Genomic DNA, 21,143 nt, shown 5'->3' on the forward strand with positions numbered 1-21,143 from the left:
GTTTCTAGGGATAATTTGGGTGCTTGTAGGAATAACTGCATAGAATTCATTGTGACCCTGAGCTTGCTCCTGGCTCTCTGGCTGTAGGGTAAGATTTCCTTAGCAAAACAATTACTAAATGAGGATGATGATAAGAATCGCTGACATTTCTGCATTTTACAGCTGAAAAAACTGAGGCCTGGGTTGAGTGACTTGGCCCATGGTCACATAGATAGCATGAGGTGGGATTTAAATCCAGTCTAATCCAACAGGCCTGAATCTAGTTTAGTGCCTACTGTGTGCAAGGCGCTAGGTACTGAGGATACAGAGGTCATACCAAAATCAGTCCTCTCAAAGAACTAAGGTTTTGAGCCTAGATCAGGCCTTGTGTAGACCTGGCCCAGATCTTCTTGACTCCAAGCCCAGCATTCTGTCAACTGTACTAGGATGGTGGCAACAACTCCAGAAGTTGTAAACTCCTTCAGGAGGTTGTAAATTCCTTCAACACAGAGAGACTTTAGGGTTCTTTTATCTTTGCATCCCAAACTTCTAGGATAGTGGTTGGCACATAGTAGGCACTAAAAGACAGTATCTTTTGTCAACAGTATTCGGGAAGAAACATATTATCATCTTGGCAGAACTGGAATTGGGTAGAGTTGTCAGCAAGTAATGAGGATAGGGAGTTCAAGCTTCTCTCCTACAAATGCCAGGCAGTTTACTAATTTAGGGACAAACTACCCAAACCCCACAAATGCCTGCTTAGCTACAAAGGGAGGCTGGGAACAAAGCTCCTTTGTGATTTTTGTTTTTAGCCTGGCATGTGATGAGGGGAGGACACAGTGTGGGGGCAGGAGCAGGGTGTTGATGCATCAAGAAGAAAACAACCACTGAAAAAAAAAATTGCATCTCTTTTTTTCTTTCCCCCTCAGCTCTACGAACTGCAGGATTTCGAAATGGTAGTTTGGCCAACCGACCCAGTGCTCCATTTAGAAGCAACGTTTATCAGCCCACTGAGATGGCAGTTGTGCTAAATGGTGGGACTGTAAGTATCAAAATGTGATGCTATGGCAGGAGGCTTACCTATGTACAGTCCTGGGGAACAGATTCACTGGGGATAAATGGCACCGTTTAAACTGCTTGCTCTTTTTAGAAAGACAAAAGCTAAAAATGACATCACTTGCAGCTAGTGTGCATGCATTGCTTTACATTTTTTTCTCTCTCCCTCTGCCCCATATAATTAAAATAAAATCCACCTGAATTGAGTCAGTTTGAAGTTTAGTTTGAGAATCTTGTTCTCGAGCCTATTCGAGATCACCAGTGATCCCTGACAGTATAAGTAAGCCTGCAGGAAACCCCCACCCCCAGAATTTTTCCTGCTGATTCACCTTTGGAGAAAGGCCAGCCAATTTTAAATTATAATCTCTTCCAGATTTCATTGATGCTCAGCCTAGCTCAGATTTCTCCCTTCCTCTCTGTCAACCTGTGTGCCCTAGGGTCAGCACAGGAAACTCCCTGCAGAGGGATCCTTAAAGACTCAGAGAGTTTGCTCACATGGAGATCACCATTTCCTCCCCTCAGACATGGTTTGCCCTGTCAGGATGTTAAAGCCTTGCTCTGTTCTCATGGCAAGAATGGGTTAGCCAACTGATGCCAAGAAATCTTTCAAGAGAATGGTTACAGCCATTTTCCTTTTCTGGAATGGCATTCTTTTTCTGTAGCAATCCAGAGAGGAACTCTCATCACCACATTTAATTTCCAAACATGGCTATGTGCTTCTTTTAAAAAAAAATAACATTCATAAGCCTGTTTATACATGTCAAGTACATTTCCATTTTTTATATCATGTGCCAATTCCATAACTCAGCCTGATCATATTGGGTCACTAATAACATGAGCCAACGATTGAGGTTCTTTGGTGAATGTACATTGGGCACAGGAAACCTTAGATTTTATTTAGATGTTTTGTTCTTTTACTTTTGAGTGGGATGTCACAGATTAGTTGGGCATAGAAATAAACAGGATCACAGATTAGCTTTTGAGGTATAGGTCCCTTCTCCCGAGTATGCACAGGGCCAAGCTTTGGCCCTCTGCCAAACTAATCTATGTCAGGAGTGTTTGGTCTCCATGCCATCAGTAAATAAGATTTGGAATCAGGCCTAGGATCCCTTGGTTGGTCAATGGCTGTTTAAACCCACCTGTTACTATCAACCATGGATAAATATGCCACAGAGCAGTAGCTCAAAATAAAGGGAAAGGCTTGTGGATGTAGAATTGAGTCATTTAGGCCATTTTCATAGTGGGGTGGTAAGGAAATGCTTTATTATTAAAGGATAAAGTTGGTCAGATGAAGAAGTTTCACTGAATAAGACAAGAAGGCATTTCCACTGTGCTTACGTTTATTTCGTGAGCTCTGCTTTGTTTGGCCAGTTTGAAAAACAACTGCTTACTGAATCATGTCATTCTCCTAATGACTTAATTTCTAACAGTGCATATATTGACAATGACTTTGGAAAAGCATCGAGTTCATAGTTATGGATTTGTTATCCTTATTTCCAGATCCCAACCGCTCCGCCAAGTTACACTGGACGACACCTCTGGTGAAAGGCTTTTACAAAGTTCCAGAGAATAAGAATCTCTATTACAGATTTTATTCCCTGGCTGAGTCTTTCGGGGGGAGAAATCAATAACGATGGTGGAACAAAGTCACCGCTCATCCTGGAGCTTTTCAAAATCCCAGATAATGGGGTTTTGTGTAAATGTGAACACTGGTGAACTGATAAGCTAACCACCTTCAAAATATGAACCCAACCAATGATTTTGCAAACTAAAGCAAAGCTAATTTCCTGTAGAATTAGGCTCACTCTTAAAATGCAACTGGGGAGACTGCATCCTCCAAATTAGAAGAACCAAAGTCACAGTGACTGCTGAGCAGGCCTGATTTGCTTTGAGTGCAGGTTTCTTTGCAGGCCCTCTTCCAATAGCAAGTATTGGAACCAGGCTACCTACCTTATGAGGTTGGCACTTTATTGCTGAAGCATACAGAGGGTCTTTCCCATTTTGTTGCTAGTTGGTTTATGTGTTGCCAGGAGTCAGGGAGTAATTTGCTTATCAGTTTTGTGAGTGCGAATTTGCATAATTTAAATTATGACGTTTTTTATTGAGGGTGGGGCCTGGTTAACATTGAGAGGAGCATTGCATTATCTGAAAATGCAAGAAACACTATTAGTGAAGGCTCCCCCTCCCATTCTGAAGAAATGAATGGTATCTGGTTGTTGGTTCATGGACACATTTAACATGGTGTTGGACTGGTGTTCATTTTTTTATGCCCCCTACCTGTGATATTCTGATTAAGAGAACAGATAGGCCCAAAAATGGAGCCAGAGGTAGACATGACCTGTGTCATGTGGCACCAGACTGAAGGTCTCGGTGTTAATCAACCTTCTCTCCTCCCATCCCACTTCCCCAGAAGCTGATTGAGAACCTGGTGGTCAAAGCATTTTTCTGATTTATCTATATTTTATTTTCAAATGGGTCAATGGGGGCCACCAGCTCAGAAAGCCAGAGGGATGAGCCGTGTCAGGTTTGTCACTGACTTCAGTGAGATGGCTTTCCTAGAGTCCCATAAGATGGTATTATCATGGGTCCTACTGCTTAGTAATGCAAGGAACTTATCTGTTCCTTATAATAAGGTAGTGGGATCTCCAAGACAAGGAACATTTTTGTTTGTGGATTTTTTTGTTTTTTGGGCTTTGGAGTAGAGAAGAGAAGTTTGTTAGATGTTTTTAACTTGGTTAACTGCAAGTTCTCTGAAAATAGTATTTCAAAATCCATTACTTCTGCCATAGTTTCCATCTGTCTTGAGCAAATCATCCTGTTATTATTTAACATTTATTTAGTGCATATCCAACATTAAAAGCATCATGGTCTCCTCATTGTTCAGCCAACATGATCTGCAGCTTTCTTAAATGCCTAAAGCAAGATTTTAACCTGACAGTACTGGATATATAAATGACGATGGGTTCTTTTGCTATATAGCACGAGCTGTAAGAAATCTACTTTCCAGTCTTTAAAAAAAAAAGACAAGCCACAAAGAATATGAAAAAGGTCAATGGTTGGGGGAAAAATGGTCACTGACTTTATAAAATGCATACATCTGTGCTGAATAATTATAACAAAACCTCTAATTCTTTCTCCACTTGATTTTTGGCTGTGTCCTATGAAGCCCTCCACCCTCTGCACAGCTCTGGGGGACATGAGGTCCATATGGCCATTCTTGCCGTGATCATCTTACAAGTTATTTTTTCCCCTCTCTGCAAGTTCATTTCCCTTTCTGCCATGCATGTGAAAAGAAAGCATGGCATGTGAGTGCCTGCCCCCATCATATCTCATCTCCGGTATCAGCTTTGGGAGCATGCGCTTGCCTTTAGAAAACCAGACACCTGACTTTAGCCCTTAGGATGTGTTCGGGAAGGTGATTATTAGATGGTTTGGAATTTTAAGTATTTGGGGGAGGGGGGATGTTAGGAAAAGGGTGGGGGAGGGGGTGGGATGTTGCATGCAGAACCCATTATTCTAAAAATAAAGAAATCTCCTAATGCCTCCATCTAATCCAATTAAAAACAAGTTCCACATTCTTGTGCCAGGAAATGGTTACTTATCCCACCTCTATGAAGTCATTTGGAGTTGTAGAATGCCATCAGTGACATTTGCCTGCAAAAAAAGTCTCACTTTCAGAAAGGAACCATTAACGATGTAACTTTCCTCTAAGCTGTTATCAAAATGTCTAAGGTGACTATGACCTAGATGGCAGGAGTGGTTTCTCTTTGTAAATGCTACTGCTGGAAACTAATATTCACTACAATAAAAATGAAAGTGTTTCTAGTCCTTGGACAGTTTTATTTCAGACAGTTATCAGATGTGTTTTTACGGTTCTGTGTTTGGCAGGGTTTAAAAATGGGAATGAGCTCATTGTAATTTGGGGTAGAGGAGTGGTAATCCCAGAAAAAGAGAGGATCATTGTTTTCCTAATAACCTCACATGACCCATACAAAGATCTTTGCCTGGCCATGGTCTGTGATAGCAACTGCCCCAGAAAGCAAAGTGTGACAAGGCGTCTCCCTGTATTATGGCACCTCCACTTTTTATTTGTGTAAACAAAACGTGTTTACTTTTAACTTTGAGTAAAAAGACCTACAAGTAGTACGCACGTGATTAAAACACACAGTTGTAAGCACAAATTGTAAATCTCTCAGCATTAAGTTATCAGAAGCCATTCTGGGGCCATAAAAGCCACCATGTCCCTTTTTGGTGTAAAACTGGATTCATCCCAGTTTTCATCTCTCTGCAGATGGGGGGCAGGGGAGGGGACAGGGCAGGGAACCGCCATTCTGAAACCCTACAATGCTTTCAGACTTTGTGATGAAATGTTGTCCTATTTAAAATGTGGCTCTTCCATGGTTTAAGAGAAATCAGATGAAGTTGTGGGTTCTGTGCACACCCCCAGGGGCCTGTGAGCACCCCCGTGATTCTGGAAGAAAGGTACTGCTTAATTGTCCTTGAAAGGTGCCTTTTTCACTCCGAATTAACCAGGTTGTCTCTTCTTGGTTGGTGACAGCTGAGTTTGGTGCCTCAGGCCTAACCAAAAGCTGTGCAAAAAGGGAACATGGTAGCTTTTATAATCAAGTGATTCGACTATTATTATACCAGCTTACAGGACTACCCAGCAGGTGCTTTTTATTAACTGATTAAGAGCAGAAGCTCACTTTTGATAGATAATATATATTTATTAAATGTATTAATGTGTGTTTTATAATGTACTTTCCCCCTCCCACCCCACCCCGCTGCTAACCGTTGCATACTTAAAAAGAATACCTTTAAAGAATTTTCAAGACAATCAATGTGTACCATAAATGACTGTATATAAGAATACAAATTAAGAAGGTTGTAAAGCATGGGCAGATATGTTTTATTTTCAAAATGCTGTTCTTAACAAAAAATAAAGGCTTTACTATTTACGTACAATGTTTCTTGTAACTTGTTAAAACGGCCTGACAACATTTTCCTTCGTAATCCGGCCCTATGGCTCTTCTCAGGACTTTAGATGCAGTGCCCACAGATACTGCAAATCGGAGTACGAACGTGGACTTGATATTCACTTCAGCAGGGCGCTAAAGGCCTCTCTACAAAATGGCTGGCCCAGAGATTTGAGTTGCAAACTCACCCTGGTCTCCTCTTTCTGTTGTTTGCATTTACCCTCCTGTAGGTATAGTAAGTGTTAAGGATTGTCATGACCCCAAAAATAGGAACTACTGCAGGAGCAAAAGAATTTAAAATGAGCAAGTACTTGCAAAAGACTGTCTGTAGCTTCAGATAAAGAAAACCCAGAATTCCCAGGTTTGGGACCTCAGTTTAAAAATGAATCTTTGGGATTGCAACTGAGTAGTTCACAGGTGGGAAAACAGATTTGAATGCTTAGAGAGAAGCAGAAAATAGTGCATTATCTACTGGGACTAGAGAGTGGGCAGCTAGAGTACCAATGCCACCCTGCATTTCAGAAGCAGTTTTGTACCATAGGAGGGAAACATCTAGACTAGTGACGGAAAGGGAAATGTACTGTTTGCAAGAACTCCAGACTGGTGCTTTTCTCCCAGGTACAGTGGATTGTTGGGGAAAGCTCCAGAGAATAATGAGAGTAAGTTCATACATAATCGACTACATCTGCATATAAAGCTGTGTTTTTGATGTATTCTCCAGTAACTCTTCATTTTGCCAGCAAAGAACTTTTACGTCTAAGACTTAAGAATGCAAGAGGCAGGTGCCATTTATTTGCTTGGGGCATCTATAATGGTGCTTGGCTCAGGCTGCAGATTGGGAGGCTCTTCTTCATCCTCTAATGTGCATTTCACTGTAAGAGAAAGAAGACTCAATAAGAGAGAAACTCTGGGAAAACACATTCTAACAAGGACACCACAAATATAAGAGATGATTCTGTAAGGTACGCTTGTGTATTGGGAATGGGAACTTTATGGGTTGCGTCCCATAAAAACTTTAAAGCATCATCATATCCCCAAACCCCAAACTGAGTTTGTTTCCCAGATTCATTTCAGGTGAAAGTCAAAAGTGTTATTTTCAGGTTGTGTAGCTTGAAAGATTTTACTGAAATATCGGCAGATTTCGGTTTCACAGCTCAACGCACCCCAACCCCAAAGAGTCAAAATCAGGATATTGGTAAGGACAACAACAAGGTCCCTGTAGATTCATTTCTTGTACGTCACAGTCTGGGCAAGAATACGGTCCAGGTGATTTCCCCTGTTCTGCCAAACAGGAAAGACAACTAAAGACAGAGTTAGATTGTCTGTGAAAGTAATCAGTCCTGAACAGATAAAAGCCTCCTCCCAACCCCCCAAAAAGGAGGGAAAATCTGAGAAAATGAAGCCCAAATGAAAATTAACTCTTGTTAGTCTGTGCTTCTGGTACCACTTTTGCCTGCCCATTATTGTTAATACACAAAACTTACTGTATGCCCTTCTTTGTAGATGAGGTCACTGTTATTAAAGACAGTATTTATTTTCCCCTAGTAAGGAGGAACTGTGCTTTAGTTATCCACACTATCTGGTTCCCCTGTAGGATGCAAAATTAACCTGTCGAGTGAAGTGAGTGGTACTACTTTTTAGTCTGTTCATAATGTCAGCCCTATATGGAGTTCAGATCCCTGACATCAGTGTTAATAGCAACCTAGGCAAGCCCACTGAGCTAACTGACCTCAACAAGTAATTCTCTGCAATGCTGAAGGGTTCAGAAAAACCTGCCCTTGGAAATAGCTACACTGAGAGGACAAACCGGAAGAGAATGAGCGATACGGGCTTAGAGGGCCTTTGCTACTGTGATTCATGTGTCATGTAACTGCACATTACCCTGTTTGACTTCTATTGTCAGTTCCACTACTAAATTCCTGCACAGTTCTTTTCTGTGAATTTGCTAAAGTTAATAGAGTTAAAACTTCTTCTTGGACATTTTAGACATTGTTATTCAACATGTAGTTAAAGACGGTCTAACACAAACGCTAATCTCCAATTGGGTAAAGACTGGCTTCTCAGTTTTCTGGTCAATCATCTTATTACACTCATATATAATCACAAGCATAATCCACAAAGCAACACTCAGTCCAGCTGGCCTTTCCACATATGCTTAACCAAGTCCCAATTTTTTCAGCTTGAGTACAAGAATACGGGCAGACATCAAATTGTCTACGATTCTGAAGAATTGATCTACTTTGGGAAACAAGGAGATAGCAAAAGTGTACTTAGAGTTGCACTTTATTTAAAAGAGATCTGTATTCAGATCTTTGTCAAGCTACAGAGTCAGAACTTCAAAGCTACAGGGAACTTATAAATGAGAAGAACAGGGAAAGGGAAGGATAATGAATGTTAAATTAGCATCATATCTTTTTTTTTTTTTTTTTTTGCATTTAAGAGATACAAAGAATCACACCCAATTTGTAGATCGTGGTCAGAAAGAAAGTCTACTAAGACAAAGGTAAGAAGCATATTGTTATAGATGATCTACCAATAGCATACCAACGTGCACACATCTATTTTGGTTGATCTCCTCAGAAATGAATATTGCAAAATCAGAATTGAAATGGATTTTAGAGATCATTTAGTCCAGAAGTATCAAATATGAGGGTTGGACACTCCAGAATGAAGCCCAAACCAGATGAAAATGTAATTGGGAAATGTTTTAAAAAATAAATAAAAATATAATGAAACATAGAAAATATTACGTTTTTAAACTAAGTCAATATGTGGCCCACACAGATTCTTATATTCCATTTAGGGGCTGCCATTCCTATTTGAGTTTGATATCACTAATGTAGTTCAGCCTGATGCCTGAATCCCTTTTAAAATGTCTCCTTCAAGTGAACCTCCAGCTCGCACTTGGAGACTTCTAACGTCAAGGGTATTTTTGTTGTTAAAATAGCTAGATACATCAAATTTGGATAGGTCTTGAAATGTTTGGATTCTAGTCTATTTATCATACGTTCTACTCTAGGAAATAAAAACTGACTGCATCAAGTATGAAAACTAAAAAACAAAACAAAACTATGTAAGTTGGTCAGTGAGTTCCCTGGTTCATCCATCTTAGTCTCTGGAAAGTTTCCCTTGGAATTGGAATCATTTGTGTTATCAGAATGTTCATCTTGAAAGTATCCCAAACTTCTTGGGCCAACTTCACTTCTAGAATTTGGGACCTTGATTTGCCACTTATCTTTTCAAATCTTTTCCCTAAATCTAGAGTGTACAGCACACTGACCACTTTTCCCTTTTTTATTTGAAACATAATCTGAAATAGTCACTTTCTCCCAAGGTTCCTGTCCTTTCTATTTCAGTAATCATGTTCTCCGTATTGAGCAGAACCAGGTCCAGCAGAGCAGTTCCCTTGGCCTCCTGCTCTGCCTTTGAAGTAGGAAATTATTAGGAATGCAAGCTGAGCATTTAGCAGCTGCTCTGGTTCTAACAGAGCACTCCAGCAGAGAAGAAACTGAAGGACAGAACACTGAGGATAAGCATTTCTAAGAAAGAGGAGGAGGATGAGAAGCCAGGAACAGAGAGGTTAGAGAAGTGGTGTGGCATCACAGAACAAAGTTCAAGTTCTAACTGTTAGTTTATATCATGTGACCTCAGCAAATCACTTCACCTTTCTAGGCCTCATTTCCTTCAGGTGAAGAGCTGGCCTAGACTAGGACCAGTCCTCCTGCTGTATCATGGCCAAGGGCTCTTTCAACCTTAATCTGTTATTCTGTGACAAAGGAAATGCCAACACTACATGGGGCTCTCACTGTTACATCCAAGAAAATAACTTGCTGATAATAGCTAAATGTTATTAAATTATTATTGTTATTAAATGACTAGAGGCATCTAGATGGCTCAGTGGATTGAATGATGTGTATGAAGTCAGGAAGACCTGAATTCGAATCCACCCTCAGATATGTACTAATTGTGTGACTGCAAAAGTCCCTTAACCTCTGCTTGCCTTAATCCAATGGAGAAGGAAAGGTATCCCACTCCGGCATCTTTGATAAGGAAACCCCATGGACAGTATTGTCAGACTGTGGTCCACAGGGTCACAATGGGCGAGTCACTTGTGATGAATCATGATTGAACAACAATTAAATGACTACTGTGTGCAAAGCACGGTGCTAGGCACTGGGGGAGATAAAAAATTTAGATAAGACAAGTCTGGAAATGCTTCTCTATCATGAGAACATTTTAACATCTCATTGCAGATTAGCAGAGCTGGACCTATCCTGGAGCAACTAAACCTTTAGATGCCAACATTTGGGGAGTGGGGTGCTTCTTTCTCTCCCTCCCATGGGTTCCAGTCACCTGACTGGCTCACTCCCTCACATAACCTTTGTGCTGCTCTGTCCTACCCTAGAACTAGCACTGCCAAGGCCTGTTTCACTTAGCTGAGAGAGCGGAAGAGCGGAGAATAACACATGCTGGGAGAAGGGAGGGAAGCAGCACTGAAGGCAATATACTGGTGGCTTTTATTTCCTATGTCTCCTAGAACCCTCCAGTGTTATCATCAGATTATCTACTGTCATCAGATTCCCCTTCTCAACTTCTTATTTTCACATTCTTTTCTAGCAATATTTCTCCTGAAGATGCTCTATGTCTCATCACTCTCCAAGCTTGGGTGCATCTTCTCTCATACCCTTTAACTCACACGCATAGGGCCAGATGGAGAGCTGGCACACTCTTTGCCCTTACCACCACCTCTGCTTTCAGATTTTTCTCTGCTACAATCATTCAGCAACCACCTTTGCTCCTTTAAATTACATTCAACATAAAGCTGAGTCTTCAGGACACTCAACCTTCTTCCCCTTGAACCTTAAACATTACAGTAGAAAAGAGCAGTGACTTTTCACACTGGACACTTCATCTCACCACTCAGGGGACTTTTACTGATCATCCCCCAAACCTAGAATCTTCTTCCTCTCCATCTCTACCTCCTAGCTTCCCTGGCTTCCCTCAAGTTCCAGCAACAATCTCAACTTCAAGAAGCCTTTCCCCACCTCCCTTAATTTTGGTGCCACCTTTCCGTTAATGCCAATTTTGCCTGTCTATTTCCTGTCAGTACACAGTTATTTGCATGTTGTCTCCCCTCATAGACTGTGAGCTCCTTAAGAGCAAAGTTTGTCTTCTGACTTTCATTGTGTCCCCAGTGCTTAGCAGAGTGCCTGGCCCATAGTGGGTCCTTAACAAATGTCTATTAACTGCCTGACTAACCAGATCCTTGTTACTTATTGTCTGTGGACTGCTTCTCCCCAGCAAGTAGAATAACAGCCTTCTCTCTCCCAATCCCTGTAGGTAGACTTCCAGGTCCTCAACCTCCCCAGTTCTTATGACCTCTATCTTCAAACTACTCTAATCTTCACAAAAGAACCCTTTCCCCCAACCCCAGCTAGACTGGCTTTAAGTACTGAAATTCCTATAGCAATGGAAGTTATAGATAGGAAGGGACTGGTTTGGCTGCTCCCCTAGTTTTCTATGAAGTGAGGAAAAGGGTCTGGAAAATGAGTTTTTAACCTTTGGCATTTGGGTGAAGGCTATGGGCCCCTTCTCTGAATAATGTTTTTAAATGCATAAAAGTAAATACATAAAATAACAAAGGAACTCAAAAGTCAGTGAAAAATACAAATGCATTTTTATTCCTATCCAAGTTCACAGAGACCCCCTGCTATTAATCCATAGACCCTGGGCTACAACAATAAATCATCTTTATGGAATTGTATTTGTTGCCTTCCAGATGAAAAGCTTTTTTGCCATCAGAGTGAAGCTGTTTTCTTTCTCTGGCTCACAATTGCCAGAAGCCACTAGATATGGCACAACCACATTAATAATTGTGGATGACAAACACTGAACATTTTTCTTCCATTTCCCAGGTGGTTCCTCCCACCCTGTAGGCTTTCTTGCTTACATTTTTTTAAAAGTCATGCAGTAATCCTTAAGGTTTTAAAAATCACTTTGGCTAATAGTCTGTCAGTATGTAGAATACCCTACATTTCTTATACTTTGAAGAAAGAAAGCTGTTAACTTCACAATGAGTTTTTGGCAAAAGGACAGGTGCCACATTTTGCTTGGTGCCTTTCTATGGGCAATAACAAAGTCAATTCAAGAAGGCTGTGATGAGAGAAGAGTTCAGAAATCCTGAAAGTGGAGCCAGATGAACAGTTGAGACTACTGGGATGTGGGGACTCCCACAATTATACATGTTAATAAGATGATAACAATAACTAAATGATTAAGGCCATTAGTTCCTCTGAGCTCAGTCTGTGACCTGTTAATTTCCATTAATCGCCAAAAAAAAAAGCAGAGTCATAAATAAAGGCTACTTCAACTTAATAATCAGAGCAGAAATTCAAAAGCCAAGACTCGACTGAGCAGTAAGGATCCAACCTAAATATTCCCTTTGCTTCAGAAAGATGAGGAACTTGGAGAGCAACATGTTGCATACTTTGGCAGATACAATGTGTATTTATAAAATCATTAAAAAATACCTTTCCTAAATATGTACATCAATAAAAGAGAGAAATAGCAAATCAATGAAATGGGCATGCAAATAAAAAAGATTTAAAAAGAACAAATTAAAAATCCCCAATTAAACATCAAAATGGAAATCTTGCAAATCATAGGAGAGATTAATAAATTGAAGTAAAAAATTAGAACTAATAAATAAACTAGGAGCTGGTCTTATTAAAAAAACCAATAAAAGAGATAAACCATTGTTTAATTTGATTTTCTTTAAAAAGGAAAAAAGAAAATCAAATCATCAGCACCAAAAATGAAAAGAGTTGAATGCACCACTAATAAAAATGAAATTAAAGCAATTATTAGGAGCTATTTTGCCCAATTATGCACCAGTAAAACTGATAAAATGAATAGGAGGATATTTGCAAAAATATAAATTGCCCAGATTAACAAAAGAAGAAATAGAATACTTAAATAACCTTATCTTAGAAAAAGAAATTGAAAGCCATAAATGAGCTCCCTAAGAAAAAATCCCCAGGACCAGATGAATTCACAGGTGAATTCTAGCAAACACTTAAAAGAATAATTAATCTAATTCTATACAAACTATTTGAAAAAAACAAAGAAGGAGTCCTACTAAATTCCTTTTAAGATGCAAATATGATTTTGATACCTAAACCAGGAAGAGTAAAAACAGAAAGAAAGCTATAAGTCAATTTCCCTAATGAATATTGATGCAAATTTTTTTTCACAAAATAACTAGCAAGGAGATTACAGCAATTTATTAGAAAGATAAATCAGTACTATGACCAGGTGGGATTTATACCAGGAATATAGGACTGGTTTGAAATTAGGAAAACTACAAGCATAACTGACCATGTAAACAACAAAAAACAACAAAAAAATCATATGATTATATCAATGGATGCAGAAGAACTGGCAAAATACAATAGCCATTCCTGGTTCAGAACACTAGGAAGCATAGGAAAAATGGAGCCTTTCTTAAAATGACAAGTAGCATCTAAAACCAAGAACAAGCATTATTTGTCACGGGGATAAACTAAAAGTCTTTCCAGTAAGATCAGGGGTGAAGCTAGGATGCCCATTATCACCACTATTATTTAATATTGTATTAGAAATGCAAGCTATAGCAATAAGACAAAAGAAATTAAAGGAATAAAAATAAACAATGAGGAAACAAATATATCTTTGCAGATGATATAATAGCATACTTAGAGAGACCTAGAGAAATAACTTGAAAACTAGTTTAAGCAATCAACAACTTTTGCAAAGTTGAAGGATATAAAATAAACCCACATCAGCATTTCTATATATTACCAACAAAAGTCAGCAAGAAGAGATAGAAAGAGAAATTTTATTTAAAATAACTGCAGGCAATATAAAATACTTGGGAGCCAAGACAAAACCAGGGACTATAAGAACACAATTAAAAAGCACTTTTCACACAAATTCAGATCAAAATAATTGGAGAAATATTAATTGCTCATGGGTAGGTTGAGTCAATATAATAAAAATGATAATTCTACTCAAATTAATTTATTTATTCAGTGCTATACCAATCAAGCTACCAAAGAAGTATTTTAAAGACATAGAAAAAAATTACAAAGTTCATCTGTAGAACAAAAGGTCAAGAATATCAAGGGAATTAATGAAAAAAAGATGTGAAGGAAGGCAACCAGATTTCAAAATATATTACAAAGTAGAAATCATCAAAACAATCTGGTACTGGCTAAGAAACACACTGTGGATCAGTGGGATAGTTGAGGTACACAAAGCACAACAGTAAGTTACCACAGTAATCTAGTGTTTCATAAACCCAGAGAGCCAAGCTTTGGGGCAACAACTTACCAGTTGACAAAAACTACTGGGAAAACTTAGAAAGCAGTTTGGTGGAAATTAGGCATAGATAGACATCTCATACCATATACCAAGATAAGGTCAAAATGGGTAGATGATTTAGATATAAAGGGTTATGTCATAAATAAATTAGGGGAACATTGAGAAATATACCTATTAGAATGATAGCGAAGGGAAGAGTTTATGACCAAACAAGAGATAGAGAGGATCACGGGAAATAAAATGGATAATTTTGATTACATAAAATTAAATAGGTTTTACACAAAGAAAATCAATGCAGTCAAAATTAAGAGGAAGGCCCCAAACTGGGGGAGGGTGGAGGGTAAGCTTTTCATTTCTCAAATATATAAGGAAATGACCCAAATTTACAAAAATTAGAGCCACCCTCCAGTTGATAAATGGTTAAAAGATATGAACAGGCAGTTTTCAGAAGAAATCAAAGGAATATGAATCAAAATCATATGAAAAAATACTCCAAATTAGAGAAATGCAAATTAAAACAGCTCTGAGGTACCATCTCACATCCATCAGATTGGCTAACACGACAGAAAAAGGAAATGACAAAATATTGGAGTGATGTGGAAAAATTAGGACACTAATGCACTGTTGGAGTTGTGATCAGGTCCAGCTGTTCTGGAGAACAATTTGGAACTATGCCCAAAGAGCTATAAAACTGTACCTACCTTTCTGCCCAGCAATATCACTACTATATTCCAAAGAGATCAAAGAAAAGGGAAAAGAATATATTTGTACAAAAATATTTATAGCAATTCTTTTTGTGGTGACAAAGAATTGAAAATCAAGGGGATGCCCATCAGTTGGGTAACAACTGAACAAGCTGTGGTACATGCTTTTGATGGAATACTATTGTATGTAAGAAATGACAAGCAGGATACTTTCAGAAAAAAAACTGGAAAGACATGAATTGATACAAAGTGAAATAAGTAGAACCAGGAGAACACTGAACTCAGTAATGACAATATTTAAGGATGATTGAAAGTCTTAGCTACTCTGGTCAAGACAAGGACAATTCCAAAGACCCATCAAAGTCCAAAGCAATACTGTAGGACTGTATCCCAAAAAGATCATAAAAAAAGACAAAGGACCCACACGCACAAAAATATTTATAGCAACCCTTTGGGTGGTGGCCAAGAATTGGAAATTGAGAGCATGCCCATCAATTGGGGAATGGCTAAACAAGTTGTGCTATATGAATGGAATGGAATACTGTTGTTCCATAAGAAATGATGAGCAGCTGGACTTCAGAAAAAACCTGGAAAGACTTGCATGAACTGATGCCAAGTGAAGTGAGCAGAACCAGGGGAAGAGTGTACACAATAATAGCCACTTTGTGTGATGACCAACTTTAATAGACGATTCTTCTCAGCCACACAAAGATGTAAGACAATTCTGAAAGACTCATGATGGAAAATGCAGAAAAACATTCAGAAAAAGAACTATGGAATCTGAATGCAGCTCGAAGCAGATTCTTTTCTCTCTCTCTCTCTCTGGTTTCTTCTTTCTTGTGGCTTTTCCCTTTGGTTCTAATTCTTCTTTACAACACGACTAATATGGAAATATGTTTAATATGATTGTATACGTATAGCTTATATTGCATGCCATTTTGAGGAGGGGAACAGAGGTGGGGGAGAAAATTTAGAACTCAAAATCTTATAGAAGTGAATGTTGAAAAGTGAAAAGAAATAAATATTTTTTAAAAAAGGTGCTATAAATATCTGTGTACATGTGGGTCCTTTTCCCATTTTTATGATCTCTTTGGATAGAGACCTAGAAGTGGTATTGCTGGATCAAAGGGTATGCACAGTTTTATAGCCCTTTGGACACAGTTCCAAATTGCTCTCCAGAATGGATGGATCAGTTCACAACTCCACCAACAATGCATTAGTTTTTCAATTTTCTCACATCTTCTCCAACATTAATCATTTTCCTTTTTTGTCATATTAGTCAACCTGATAGGAGTGATGTGGCACCTCAGAATTGTTTTGATTTGCATCTTTCTAATCTATAGTGATTTAGAGCATTTTTTAAATGTGACTATAGATAACTTTAATTTCTTCCTCTGAAAACTGCCTGTTCTTGACCATTCATCAATTAGGGAATTGATATCCTGACCATTTATCTTTTGGCCATTTATCAATTAGGGAATTACTTGTATTCTTCTAAATTTGACTCAGTTCTCTACATATCTTAGAAATGAAGCCTTTATCAGAGATACTGGCTATAAAAATTGTTTCCCAGCTTTCTACTTCCCTTCTAGTCTTGGTTACATTGGCTTTGTTTGATGCATTTTTTAAAAAGTCCCATCAGTAATGGTTAAAATAGACAAGTTTTGGTGCTTATGAAACCTAATATGGCATAGGAGAGGTAGTTAGGCAGCACAGTGCATAAAGTGCTGGGTCTGACGTCAGGAAAACTCATTTTTCTGAGTTCAAATCTGGTCTTAGACACTTACAAGCTGTGTGACTCTGGGCAAGTCACTTAACCCTTTTTGCCTCAGTTTCCTCATCTGTAAAATGATATGTAAAAGGAAATGGCAGACTACTCCAGTATCTTTGCCAAGAAAATCCAAAATGAGGCCATGAAGTGTCAGACACAACTGAAATGACTGAACAACAACATGGCACAGTAGATTGCTGGCCTTGAATCCTGGAAGACACAAATCCCACTTTGGACACAGTGACTATGTGACCCTGGGCAAGTCTCTTTCAACCTAGGCCAACACCGTCAATCTCAAATACAAATGGATCTTTGGCCTAAAATTGACTTGGAAAACCACAAGTTAACATTATTTATGTCGTACTGTCTTTTATTTAGTTTATTAAGCATTTCTCAGTTATATTTTAATATAGGTTCTGCAGTACTCAGGATTTTTGCCAGTTCATTATGCCAGTGGGCCCTGAATTTGACACCTGTGTTCTAGGCAATTCTCAGAGCCTATAAATTGCAGAGAACTTGCTGACCTACACTGAGAGAGGGAGTTTCCTCATCTGGGAATTCCGTGTTCCAATGTATCTTTTGGTGCTTACCAAGGAAATCTGAAGTTAACCAGAAAATTCACTTATGTTGAACACTCTACTTCTTGATATCAGATAAATGAGGTCTTACTGTAGTGTTATTTTAGGAAGAAAATCTCAGTATTAAAAAGTCTTATTAAGTTCCTAGGGAAAATTCTAACCTAAAATTCACTAACAGTCATCATGTTTTATAAATTTCCAGACAATATTACTAAAGTAAATTCCCTGAGAAACCTCCTTTAAGTTGTTGCAGCTTCCTTTGTTTGGGAAGAGTCAGCATCCATAAGGTCAAAAGAATCATAGAATTATGGAAGCCTGAGAAGGCATCTTAGTATTTAGTAAGTACAACCTTCTCATTTTACACAGAAACTGGGGTTCACAGAGGCTGTCACGTGCCAAACGTCAAGCAATTAGTTGACACAGAACTGGGGTATAAGCCCACGTCTGCCAACCCCAGAGATCTTTAAGGAACATGACACCATTATTTAGAATTCTATTAATTTGGTTAGCCTTACAACTCTATTAAGAAGGACATTAAGGCTGAGGTTTTACAGCTGTGTTTTAAGACAATCACATCTTATGTGTCCCAGTCATTGGCAGTATTTAAAAGTCCCATGCCTTCAAAAGATGTGTGAGTCATGGGTGTGAATGAATCTTGCAGAATCAAATCAGTAGTGTCTCATGACTTTTATTTATCACTACATTCTCAGCTGTTGCTGCTGCCAAGATTAAACCTTCAAAACATCCAAAGCATTTTGAATTAGTTTGAAGTAAACAGTTCACATCCAATTCTAATTGGCAATGGCTTTGTATTTGAATGTTATTTTTAAGAAAAATAAAAATTTGTTCACTTCTGGACTGCTTCTCTTAATCATTTAATAAAAAGTTTTTCATAGTTTTAAAATATGCACTTAGATAATTGATGCAGCATCGACCGGTCACTAAAACTGGAGTCAAAACAGTAGCGATAAACTTCAATTTATAAAAATCCAGTCTACAAAATCCCAAAGTTATAGACAGGGCTAAGTGGTGAGGGGGGGAGATGGATGGAGAGAGGGATATTCACATTCCAGAGGATTTAACCACAGAGTTCCTTTCCATAGCAGCTCCTGTGACACATCGAAAATATATCTCAATCAAAACTTACTCAAGTAAATTGAGATACTGTATGTTGACACAGAAACTAATGGAAGAAAAATAGCATTTTAGAGGAGTCTCTTCAATTATCATGGTCAGTGTTAAGTCTTTGCCATTGGTTTTCTTCTGGAAATCTTAAAAACACCCATTAAAATTTGATGCAGGGACAGAGATTAGACCTAGTACACGGAAATCTCAGGCGAGGAAACTCTCCCTACCAAGGCAAATAGACAACTTGCTCTTCATTAATCAATTGTAGCCAATTAGAGCACTGGGTAGATTGTGGTTATTTGTCCTTGTTCTGGAAGAGGACCATGACATCATGGAGGTGATGTCATGACATGCCAGTGAATTGGATTTAAGTGGGGGAGGGCTCTGCAGTCACCAGTCTCACTTTCTCCTCTGGAGCCATCTGGGTCCAGTGGCCAGATACTCATCAGGATGACTGGAGATGGCCCCAGATGTGTGGAGGACCTTGGCTTTTTAAAGCTAAGGTCTTCAGCAGGTTTTAATTTGACTGAAGCAATGCCTACTTAGTGATTAAGGATAGGCAAAAAAATGAGGTTTTTAAAGAATGAACTCCAGAAAAAACAAAAAAGAAATGCCTCAGAGTTTCTGGCCAAAACAGAAACAATTACTGTTTATATTCATTCTGAGTCAATCAGGGCCCAAAAAATGAGCAAGTGGGGCTTGGTCCAAGACCTATTGTTGGCCAATAAGTGAGGGTCAGAGTGATTTGTGTTTAAGGCATGATCTTTAAGAAAGAAATGTAGCCTGTAAACCCAAAGGGAAAGAAAGAGGGAAGGAAGGAAAGGAGAGAGGAAGGAAAGAAGGAAGGAAGGAAGGAAGGAAGGAAGGAAGGAAGGAAGGAAGGAAGGAAGGAAGGAAGGAAGGAAGGAAGGAAGTTAGTTCTAGTTGGGTCCTCAGGGTCACTCAGCCAGTATGCATCAGACAGAGGACCTGAGCAAGGGTGTCTGAATGGAGAGTGGGAGACACAGAACCAGCAGAGGACTTTGAGGCACCACAGGCCAAAGGACCTGTTAGAAGGAGGAAAGAAAGTACTGTCTTAGCTATTGACCATCCTCCTGACCCATTAAGTTGTTTCTATGTGCTAGAGTAAAAGTGCTGTCTTTACTTTGTAAATTTCAGTACCTTGGAGTAAAGGTCTAGGTGTTGCACCCCTAGTTATATCTTTCAGTATTACAATTACTAATATTGTGTAGTCTCAGATCTCTGTAGAGACCAAATTTTAAGTTTTGTTAATATGAATTTTGGTTTCTCATATGTTCAGAGCACCTCCACCTTTCTGTGTTCTAACACTTGCTCTGGGAATTATGATTAAATCAAAATTACTATTGCTACTGGAAAGAGCATGTCAATAAGCTTCACTCACCCATTCCCTATATGTGTTGTCTTCGTGTTTCAGAAAGTAAGCTCTTTGAGGGTGGGGACTGTTTCACTTTTCTAATGATATCCTTAGTACTTAGCATAATACTTAGCACAAAGGAAAGGCAGGTAGGTGGCACAGTATTAGATAGAGCACTGAGTTTGGAATCAGAAAGACTCATCTTCTTGAATTCAAATACTACCTCAGGCACCTAGCTGTATGACCCTGGGCAAATCATTTAAGCCTGTTTGCCTCAGTTTCCTCATCTGTAAAAGGAGCTGGAGAAGGAAATGCCAACCACTCCAGTATCTCTGCCAATGAAACCCCAAACGGGGTCATAGAGAGTTAAACACAACTGAAAAATGACTGAACAACACCAAGGACTTAATAAATGCTCTTCCTTTTATCCTCCCTTCTACCTTCCCTCTTTCTTTCTTTTTTCTTTCTTCCCTTCCTTCTCTTTTTTCCTTCCTGCCTTTCATTTCTTTCTTTCATTCTATAATACAGTCTTTTAGATTCTTGAAAATAGTGATCATAGAGAAAATCTAAGATTTATGGAAGTGAATGTGGAAAATTGAAAACAAATAAAATAATAAAAAAGAATATTTTTGAATGTGAAAATGAAGCAAAATAAAGCCCTCTTTTTTTACTCTTAAAAAAAAAGAAAAGAAAATAGCAATCATCTCAGCTCAGGTCTCCTAGTGCCTAGTTCTTTCAGCTACTCATGATATGCGATTTTGAGGTTGTTCTCTATGGGTGCCATCCAGCTTAACAACATTTGTCCTAAAATATGTCATCCAGAAGAAATCTGACCAAAACCATTTAAGGCACAAGTCTGTACCATACAGAACCGAGAGAAATCTTACAATAAATGTTTGTATTAATGCTAAAAATCCTTAGTTTGGAATTAGCTCTTGCTCCAGAGAGGCTATGGCCACCTTGGTGATACTCAGACTTCATATCTATAGTAGTTATCACAAATCATTTAAAACTTAGGGGTGAAAATGCTGTTGTATTCTCACCCTGCCAGATTAAATGGTTCAATGAATACTTAATGATCACCTACTACATCAGCATAGTGCAGTGGAGAGACTCAGAGTCAGGAGAACTGTGTTCCCACCTCTGGCACGTGTGTAAGCATGGACAAGTCACTCCCCCGCCTCAGTTTGCTCAAACATAAAACTGGAATAATAA

General features: G+C 38.8%; 2 protein-coding genes across 6 annotated transcripts in view; one reads left to right on the forward strand and one right to left on the reverse strand.

Moving 5' to 3' along the window:
* GPRC5B (G protein-coupled receptor class C group 5 member B) overlaps nt 1-6,000 on the forward strand; it is a 29,433-nt gene extending 23,433 nt beyond the window's left edge. For 3 of the 5 annotated variants that reach the window (XM_072597991.1, XM_072597987.1, XM_072597989.1), the window contains exons 3-4: nt 909-1,021; nt 4,623-6,000. In XM_072597991.1, the coding sequence (XP_072454092.1) occupies nt 909-1,021; nt 4,623-4,682 (173 nt within the window). In that variant the 3' untranslated portion in view covers nt 4,683-6,000. Of the gene's footprint in view, nt 1-908; nt 1,022-2,535; nt 2,700-4,622 lie in introns of those variants that run through there. The other 2 variants (XM_072597988.1, XM_072597990.1) reach the window with 1 other exon arrangement.
* IQCK (IQ motif containing K) overlaps nt 5,924-21,143 on the reverse strand; it is a 155,128-nt gene continuing 139,908 nt past the window's right edge. The window contains exon 9 of the mRNA XM_072597992.1: nt 5,924-6,883. Within this exon, the coding sequence (XP_072454093.1) occupies nt 6,801-6,883 (83 nt within the window). The 3' untranslated portion in view covers nt 5,924-6,800. The remainder of the gene's footprint in view (nt 6,884-21,143) is intronic.

The sequence above is a fragment of the Notamacropus eugenii genome, chromosome 3 (genome assembly GCF_028372415.1).
Source record: "Notamacropus eugenii isolate mMacEug1 chromosome 3, mMacEug1.pri_v2, whole genome shotgun sequence".
In the NCBI taxonomy this organism is placed as follows: Eukaryota; Metazoa; Chordata; class Mammalia; order Diprotodontia; family Macropodidae; genus Notamacropus; species Notamacropus eugenii.